At 39.6% G+C, this 10,407-nt stretch overlaps 1 protein-coding gene across 1 annotated transcript in view; it reads left to right on the forward strand.

Moving 5' to 3' along the window:
• Positions 1-1,992: 1,992 nt before the first annotated feature.
• Positions 1,993-10,407, forward strand: part of LOC102197278 (GTPase IMAP family member 8-like) — a 35,599-nt gene continuing 27,184 nt past the window's right edge. Inside the window, exons 1-2 of the mRNA XM_005754844.1 lie at positions 1,993-2,057; positions 7,551-8,101. Of these exons, the coding sequence (XP_005754901.1) occupies positions 7,570-8,101 (532 nt within the window). The 5' untranslated portion in view covers positions 1,993-2,057; positions 7,551-7,569. The remainder of the gene's footprint in view (positions 2,058-7,550; positions 8,102-10,407) is intronic.

The following is a 10,407-nucleotide window of genomic DNA, read 5'->3' on the forward strand; positions in this document are numbered from 1 at the left end:
AGGTAAGAAGCAAACACAAGAAGCAAGCCTGCATGTTTGCAGTGGACAGGAAATGTGAACACGTCACACAACTGCTGTGGGCAAAGCTACAGGAGCTGTTTGAGGTTTCTATAAAAGGAAAGGAAGCACAGAGAGGCCACAGTCAGAAGAAACACTCTGCTCTTATCTGTATTAAAATAATAAACTGTAACGTATCTGGCTGATATTGACCCTCTTGTCCCGTTTATTCTGGGCTCGTTCCTGTAAGAGCTTTGGGCCTGAAAGTTTGCACAAGTAGTGTAGAGGCCCTTAGTGGTTACTCGGTGGCTTTTACTCGCTACATATTCCTAACATACCTTCATATTGTGTACATTGTAACATTCCCATAATAAACCAATATTTTGTATGTCATACCTATAATAGACCCATTTTTGTAATATATCTATATATCTATATTATTGCTAATATATATTTTGTAATATATCTATATTACGGCTAAAGAACTTTCTGGATGGATGCAGACTGCATTTCGTTGCCTTGTACTTGTGACATGTGTAATGACAATAAAGTTGAATTCTATTCTATTACTTTAACTTTTCTGCAATGTGTTATACTTAACTCCATTCTTAATAAAAATTGCACATCCTCCTCCATTTCCACCAACTGTCTTTGTAACAAAACAAGTTCCACTGGATCACAATGGCAAAATATAAGAACATAAGTATAGAGGTTCTAGAGCAGGGTTCCTTTGTAAAGCTGCAGTTGCAGGCTGAAATACTTACAATGAGCCATAATTTACTTTCAAAGATGCAGTCAGTTCAACAATCAGCTCAGATTAGTCTCTCTATTATAAACTGCTTTACTATAAACCTGAACTCTGTGTGGAACAGCTGACTCTACAATGTGCAGAAGAGCACAAAACTGTCATGGTTAGTTAGGTGCAGGACTCAAAACTGGTGAAAAGTGAAAAGGTTTCTCACTCACATCCACTCAGGGGTCCAGGGAAGTATGTACAAGGAGAATATGTAATAGTTATAGAGAAGCATAGGAAACACGAGGAATCAACTAGGTGGACTGGGGATACACTGACACAGGTTAGCACAACGATCCAGCAAAGAAGCAGACTCCACTGAAGCCTTAAACTGGGTGGAGGAGGCACCACTAGGGAAGTATTTGATTTGTTCGACTCTAGTAGCGCACTATTGACTATATGTAATCAGAATCAGAATCGTGTTTATTGGCCAAGTATATGTGCAGACACATACAGGGAATTTGGTTCCGGTAGATGGTGGCTCACAAGCACAACAATGTAAATCACACGCACACGTGTCTATATATACCTTACACATGCGTACACATACATGCACAAAGCTGTGTAAGCCAACTATAAATAACGATAATATAATGTAATATGTGTTTGGATTCTAGATGAGATGCTGTGTTTGATATAATTTATTTAACCTGTAGAATCAAACGCAGAGGAACACAAATACATTTAACATATCAGTGTAGAAACAAACTGGTTTGGAAAAGGTGCAGAGAGAAGTCATGTAGATATGAATATAAAATAGAGTAAAGGTGTCAGACACAGTGGGAAAGAGAGGGTAGTTTTATTACACAGAGCAGAGGGACACTGTAGGTCCTACAGTGTAGGAGAAGGAATAGAAGGTGTAATGTGAAGAGTAAGATTTGGTCACACAGGTTTAAATAACACTGTCAAACAGACGTATAAGCACGAGACAGGAAGTGTAAATGTTGTGGAGGAGACATCTGAACATGAAGAGTGTGGTCAATAAAAGAGGGAAACGTGAAAAATATACATCACAGAGGAGGACACGTGATGAAATTTATAGGCAGTGTTTTTATGAGAATACAGGTGTACACGCTTTTCCGATCCGCTCTCCAGTCCAAGAGGTGGCGATAATGCACCTGACGCAGTTTCCCTACCGCCATAAAATTATAGAAGAAGAAGAAGAAGAAGAAGAAGAAGAAGCGCTTTTATTTTGAAGTACGGCTCTTCCGTGGTGTTTGTGCAGTTTGATAGAAGGAGGCTGGAGTCTGCGGACACTGCTGTTCCGGTAAATCTCTTGCTTTCTGAATTTTTTGGGGAGTTTGCTGATTCCCCAATTGTACACGCGTGTTTCCCTTTAATTGTTCTGATTACATTGAACTCTCCACGCGTGTGTTCACGTAGCTTCCGATAGGCTTGTTCACAGGTTACAGTTCCAAAGTTCGTGTGTTTGTGACACTCTGAATACGAACTGACCAGGCTCTGTGTGTGTGTGTGTGTGTGTGTGTGTGTGTGTGTGTGTGTGTGTGTGTGTGTGTTGAACGAGCTCTGTGCTGTGTTACTTCTGATGCGTAAGTAATGGACTTGTGTCAAGCCAGCCTCCAGTTTTTTTTACGTTCCCTGTGTATTCAAAGTATTACGGGAATGGATGTGGAAACCGGATTTCAAAATAAAAGCCAACTTCGAGTGAATTAACAGATATGTTAAGAACATAATAACATATAATTTAGGCTTGTTTACAAACTCTAATGTTAGATCTACATGACACATTGTACCCTAATAGCGCCCTGTCAATATCAAGGCCATCTTATTTTGGATTTCGAAGTAAAAGCCCTGTGAATTTTCATTTTTGAACTACTTTTTCAGTGACTTCAGAATGCTCTTATGAGCAAAAGTCATATTTCCAAAGAATAGTTGCATTTTATATCAACACTATCCAACCACAGAAATTTGAAATTGCCCATATTTGACTTACTCTTCTAAGGATTTCAAAATGCTCTAAAAAGAAAAATTCTTGTTTCCATAGGATAATTTCACTCTGTATTTACAGTATAATGCCCCACAGTGATACCATGTCAATATCAAGTCAGTCTTATTTTACTTTCCAAAGTAATGGCCCATTGAAATTGCCCATATATGACTTACTTTTGTAATGATTTCGAAATGCTCTAAATAGAAAAAAAATCCTGTTTGCACAGGATAATTTCACCTTAGATCAACAGTATACAACCTCACAATGTTACCATGTCAATATCAAGTCAGTCTGATTTTGCCTTTTAAACTAATGGCCTGTTGAAATTGCCCATTTAAGACCTAACTTTCAGTGGTTTCAGAATGCTCTAAAACGAAAATTGCTGTTTCCACAGGGTAATTCCACTTTAGATCAACAGTATACAACCCCACAGTGACACCATGTCATTATCAAGTCAGTCTGATTTTGCCTTCCAAAATAAAAGCTGTTTCAAATTGCCCATACATACCTTACTCTTGGAACGAATTCAAAATGATCTAAAATGGAAAGTTCCTATTTCCACAGGATAATTCCACTTTAGATCAACAGTATACAACCCCAAAGTGATACCATGTCAAGATCAAGTCACTCTGATTTTGCCTTCCAAAATAAAAGCCTTTTCACGCTGCCCGTACACAACCTACTCTTTTAACGATTTCAAAATGCTCTTAAATTTAAATTTGCTGTTTCCACAGGATGAATCCATGTTAGATCAAAAGTATCCAATCCCACTGTGATACCATATCAATTTTGAGTCAGGCTGATTTTGCTTTCCAGTATAAAAGACTTTTCAAATTGACCATAAAATATATACTCTTTAAACGATTTCAAAATGCTCTTAAATTGAAATGTGCTGTTTCCACAGGATAATTCCACTTTAGATCAACAGTATCCAACCCCGACAGTAAAACCATGTAAATTTCAAGTTGGTCTGATTTTTGCCTTTCAAATTAATGGCCCGTCAAATTTGCCCATATGTGATATACTCTTTCAATTATTTCAGAATGTTTTAAAAATGAAAATTGCTGTTTCCACGGGATAATTTCACTCAAGATCGACAGTATACACTATCACGGGGATATCAAGTCAATTTCAAGTCGCCTTGATTTTGCCTTTCAAAGGAATGGCCCGTTGAAATTGCCCATGTATGACCCACTCTTTCACTGACTTCAGAATCCCATTAAAAGCAAAGTTGCTGTTTCCACAAGCTCATTTCACTCTACATTGACAATATACAACCCCACAGTTTTATCACGTCAAATCATGATTATAATTGTTTATTTGGTACTTTTAATAATTAAATGCGGATGCTGTTAACAGGACAATTACTGTTTCCACTAAGTAATTGGAGTTCATGCAAAACATACACAACCTCTACAGTGGTAACATCTCAATCTCAAATCAATCTCATTCTGTATTTCAGAGTAAAAGCCTTTTGACTTTGTTTATAGGAGCTTCTCTTTCCATAACTTCAGAATGGCATTAAATGGAAAGTTCCAGCTTCCATGTAATCTTTGGGGTCGTTTGGGGGCGCTTTGGGGTCCTTAGGGACTAGTAAAGCGCTATATAAATACAGGCCATTTACCATTTACCATTTAATCTAACAGTGGAGTCGGTGACCATACATGGGGGGAAACATGTTTAAAATGAAAATGTTGAAAAGGTCCTTAAAAAGAAGAAAAGATATTAATTTCTGCAACTGAAGACTTTCATAAATGCTGTAGAATCTGTTAGCTTCATCCATCCATTCACTTCCACTTATCCAGGGTCATGGGGGGTGCTGGAGCATATCCCAGGGAGAGGCAGGGTACACATAGCGAGAGGCAGGGTACACATAGCGAGAGGCAGGGTACACCCTGGACAGGTCCCCAGTCTGTTGCAGGGCTAACACACAGGACCTTCTTGCTGTGAGGCAACAGTGCTAACCAAGCACACGGTAAAGTAAAATTTTTAGCTATTAGATCAGCTCTAGTGCATATGATCACAAAGTTAAAATTTGAATATAGAGAAAACAGAGCTGGTTCGACAGAAACAACACAACTTTGTCAGGTTGGGGAACAGCATTTCTGGAACATTACTGAGCAGCATGGGGGCTCTAGAGGGATTGTCCTGGCTCCACTTCTTATCATATTGTATACAGCAGACTTCAAATGTATATCTTTAGTCTTGCAAAATCCAGAAATACTGAGATGACACTGCAATTGTAACGTGTTTCAGGAATGGGCAGGAATTTAAAGACTGGGACCTTTTCTTGCCTTGAGCAACTGGATTCCAAAAATTATCTGCAGGCTTTTCAATTCTCATACAAATAGCAGATGAGCTAGGAATTTTTCTCTGTAATCAGAAAAATTATTGTAATTATTGTTTTTGTACGTAAGGCATTGTCTGGCACCTCAGTTTTTTTATAAAAATTGTTCCCGATTTATCTATGACGCTAGATTACACGAATCAATTAGCTAAACTAAAATCATAATGCCATGGTGACCTGTAATATTCGGCTTCAAAATTCAAACATAACACAATTACCAAAGGCCTTCGAAACATGGTGTCTAACCAGATACTTGCTGAGAAAAAACATTGCCTTGGCCCTGGTGTGGGTCAGTAGATGTTTTAAATTGCAGTCTCAGATAAATGAGAATTTGGCTCCCTGGCACTTTCATCTCGCATGATGACATTTGGTTGATAGTTCTTAAACCGTGATGGTGTTGACTTCATCAATACAGGAGCCAGACAAAATAAGTTCCATAACATAAGCATCTTGTCTGGCTTCAGAAACAGAGTGTGGATGTTACTGGGCAAGTCCTGAGAACACTGGCTGATACCACCATAACCTGTAACCTTCCTTGCCCTGGTCTATTTTCTCAAGTTCTATGTAGCATAACCAGGCCAGAAGTCATAATCAAGTTGGAGGTGTTTGTCAGGTTTAAAGCCACAAAATACAGTGATGTTTGGAGGCCATTGCCTGGTGTGGAAGAGGAAATGGAGAGATGCAAACTGAATCCTTTTGAGAATTTTTTCACCTCATATACTGTATGTCAAGGCTGCTGACTGGTTGCCTGTCCCCTTAATCCCAGTAATGATCTTTATTAATTCCTGCGCATCCGTCATGCATTTTTACTGACATTTGAGCTCCAGGCACTGATATTGTATTAGTTATTGAATATCAGTGCCTGTACCCTTTAATATCCTTGATCCTCAGTTTTCCCAGTCACACTACCTGAGTACTTTTGATACTAAACATATTGGGTTTTCATTCTGAAAAACAATATTAGACTCAATTATGACAGAATTGAATCATAAAAGATGATGTAAAAGGAAGCTGAAATTGCTAGTAAGTCGTAATTGATAGTACGTCCATATTTCAAGTCTGTGGAAAGATGTAATTTCTACATAATATCATTATAAATAAAGAAATTACAAAACGGCTTGTAAAACATTTACAGGGGAATTATTTTTAAATCAAAAATAAAGACTTGATTTTCACAGTGTACAACTTTGAGGGAGTATATTATTGATTTAGAGAAAAATTTGTCCATGGAAACAGGGATTTTCCTATTTAACTGTCACGGCTGCGAGGGCAGACGTGTGGAGGTGAGGTAAGGACCCAACCGCAGGCACTGACTTTAATGATATGAGTGAGCTTTATTGTGGAGAAGAACAAACAACGAAAGGCGAGGGTGGCGAGAACATAACAGAGAAAACGTAAACTGGGAAAAACTACGAATTAACCAACAAACCTGAAGGCAAGGAGACGGAGAGCGGAGGTACATCCAGTGACAATCAACAAATGGGAAACAGGAGGGAGACACAGCTGGGAGAAATTAGGCTGACGAGGCAGGGGAAACGTAAACAGAATGCACTGACAACAGACAGGGACCTTCAAAGTGAAACAGGAAACTCAAAACACACGCGAAGACACAGGCTCAACAACGTGAACTAAACACAGAGACCTTACTACACAAAAGGGGACACACAGGCAAGGATAACACCAATAGAAGAAACACAACTAAACCCCGGGAAACCGAAACACAACAGTCATAATACAAAAATCAAAAGTAAAAAGCACAACAACCAAAAACACTGGGTCACCGACCCAGGACCGTGACATTAACAGCATTCTCAAGTCACAGAAAAGTATGGTCACCGACTCCACTGTCGGCAATGAATTAATGAATTAATGAGTATTAATCCATGAATTAATACCAGTTGGCATGAAATGGTATTAATTCATGGAAGCTGGAACTTTCCATTTAATGCCATTCTGAAGTTATGGAAAGAGAAGCTCCTATAAACAAAGTCAAAAGGCTTTTACTCTGAAATGCAGAACGAGCTTGATTTGAGATTGAGATGTTACCACTGTAGAGGTTTTGCATGAACTCCAATTACCTAGTGGAAACAGTAATTGTCCTGTTAACAGCATCCACATTTAATTATTAAAAGTACCAAATAAACAATTATAATCATGATTTGACATGATAAAACTGTGGGGTTGTATACTGTCAATGTAGAGTGAAATGATCTTGTGAAAACAGCAACTTTGCTTTTAATGGGATTCTGAAGTTTTATTTAGAAGTCATGCTTCAGGAGCTTTTATTATGAAATCAGGTTTCCACATCTTTTGCCATAATACTTTGAATACACAGGGAATGTAAAACAAAGTGGACGCTGGCTTGACTGCAATGCTGGAATTGGAGGCTGGCTTGACACCAGTGTGAATGGCTCCACTTTGCTCATAATAAGTTCTATTTCCTTGCTCTTCCAACTTTATAGTGTGTCTGTGTGTTGAGTCATGGATCCAGATGTCACCATCATCTTCTTGGGAAACACCGGGGTGGGTAAAAGTGCTTCAGCTAACAACATTATAGGGCGACGTGTATTTCCATCAAAGGCTTCCTTTCATCCTGTGACAAAACAAATCAGTGAGCAAACAGAACATGTGTTTGGGAAGCACATCAGAGTGGTCGACACTCCAGGAATATTAGGATCAGAGGAGCTGATTAAAACTTTCTGTCAGGACCTCCCACAGCCCTTCATGCAGCTTTTGTTCCTGGTTGTGGTCAGAGTTGATCGGTTCAGTGAAGAGGACCAGCAGGCTGTGGAGGCGGCCGTCAGTATCATCGGAGATCAGAACTTTAGGAAGGCCTACCTCCTCTTCACATGTGGGGACACCTTAAAAAACAGAATGCTAGGAGATGTCCTACATGAGAATAGTTCACTTCAAACAGTTGTTGAGAAGTTTGAAGGGAGGTATCATCTGTTCAACAACCAGCACGGAGGACAAGAACAAGCTGAAGAACTGCTGCTGAACTTCCTCCAACCAGGTACCACCTTCCATAGTCTCCACATGCATTTCACCCTGTTTACACCTTCTTTCATCAGTCTTCTGTGTTGCAAATGTCTGTTATATGTGAAAATGCAACATGGAAATGTAGCAAGGCAGATTTAATGTATCATGAATCATAAAATAACCATTTTTATTTAATGAATCAGAGGGGAAAATAAGCTAAAAATCGATTCAATCCATAGTTTTCACATCACATCAGAGCTAATGGGACATGCTCATCTGGTGGGCAAAACAGTACTGCTGTCCTTTGCCAACCATCCCCTGCCTGCTTCTCCACAGCGACCCAGCTGTCAGTGTGGCTAATTTAAACTATAGGAATGATTTACCTGACATCAGAAAACAACTTGGTCAACTTTACTGTTATGACATGAGAATAATGTGACAAATTAGTACTACTGGAACGTTTCTGGCCCCACACTGTAAAAGTCTTAAGTCAACAAAACATAAGCTTTGTGTTTAAGTTAGCTTTTTAGCCCTTATCTTTGCTTTAATGATGAACAATTTCTTGTACCTACATGGAAGCACTATTTCTCAATCCAGATTGAAAATACATGTAGTATTCCATACTTTGAAATGTTTCGTTCTCGCAGCAGTTTAGGGTGACACACATAGATGTCACTGAACCAGAGCTCTGGGAGAAACGTTGCCACTTTCAGGGATCAACACACAGTATGGCTTAAAAGCCATCCATCCATCCATTCGCTTCCGCTTATCCTTTTCAGGGTCGCGGGGGGTGCTGGAGCCTATCCCAGCTGTCATAGGGCGAAAGGCGGGGTACACCCTGGACAGGTCGCCAGTCTGTCGCAGGGCTAACACATAGGGACAGACAACCATTCGCACTCACATTCACACCTAGTGGCAATTTGGATTATCCAATTAACCTATCCCCACAAGCTGCATGTCTTTGGACGGTGGGAGGAAGCCGGAGTACCCGGAGGGAACCCACGCAAACACGGGGAGAACATGCAAACTCCACACAGAAAGACCCCGGCCTGATGGTGTAATTGAACTCAGGACCTTCTTGCTGTGCGGCAACAGTGCTAACCACCGCGCCACCGTGCTGCCCCGTGGCCAAAGAATAAAAATGGCTTTTAAGCAGGTTTTAATGTTGGGAAGGTCATCATATGGAGGTTATTTGTTACACAATTGAGGAGCAGTTATTGAAAGACCTGATCAGAGCACCTCTGCTCACCTTTGCCCTTTGCATTTGCTCAGCAGTCGTCAGTAATCTGTTGAAATGTGCAAGCATAAAAGGTCAAAGAGGTAAGGGTGTGTCCACCTGTGCAACATCTGAAAAACAAGTCATAAAATTTCAGAGTTGAGAGCAGGTTCACCCTGAGCAGGTGACAGATGGGGAAGGGTCTGGAGAAGCTGTGAAAAACGTTATGCTGCTCTAACACCATTCAGCATGAAGAGGTTTCTGATGGTTAGTGATGGTCTAGGCAGGCATGGAGGAACACACAGACCTGTACAGGTAACCACACCCTGACTGTCATTAGGTGTCAGGATGAAACCCTTGGACCACTGTCAGACTCTGCCCCGGTGCAGTCGGTCCTGGGTTCTACTACTGAGCATCATTCTAAATTGCTGTGCTGAAATTTCAGGAAAATAAACCAGCCTGCTGCATCATTTTTTTTGATGCAGCAGGCTGTCTGTCTTTGAATTCTTTACTGTACTGAAGCAGACTTTACTGGTAAGACAGGAGAGGAAGTAGAGTGGTTAGATTTTAATCTAAAGCGATAGTAACTTTGTGTTACTCAAATGTTGCATGAAAATACTTGGTAGGTTTGTCCAGGATAAATAGAATAGAATAGAGTTCAACTTTATTGTCATTGCACATGCACAGGTACAGGGCAACGAAATGCAGTTTGCATCCATCCAGAAGTGCTTTAGTGATATAGATATATTACATTATATATTAGCAATAATATAGATATGTAAGTATATTACAGAAATGGGTATGTTATAATGTACACGGTATGAAGTATGTTGTGAATATTCTATAACTATAGGTATGTACAGGCTGTAGTGAGTACAAGCTATGTACAGGATATGAACAGGATAAAACTATACAGGATATGAAATAAATAACTTTACAGAAATCTGAGAATTACAGCTATACAGAAATGGGAATTATGCAAGTTGTAAACAGTTGTAGGGTTAAAAATTATCGTATGTACAGAATGATTTATTTACAGAACTATACAGTAGTGCAGTTAAGATAAGTGAGATATGTGGATAATTTCTACAGAGGCTATATAAAGTGCTAGTGGTTGTGAGTGG

Source organism: Pundamilia nyererei, unplaced genomic scaffold (assembly GCF_000239375.1).
Source record: "Pundamilia nyererei isolate P.nyererei 1_Seehausen unplaced genomic scaffold, PunNye1.0 scaffold00687, whole genome shotgun sequence".
NCBI classification, from domain to species: Eukaryota; Metazoa; Chordata; class Actinopteri; order Cichliformes; family Cichlidae; genus Pundamilia; species Pundamilia nyererei.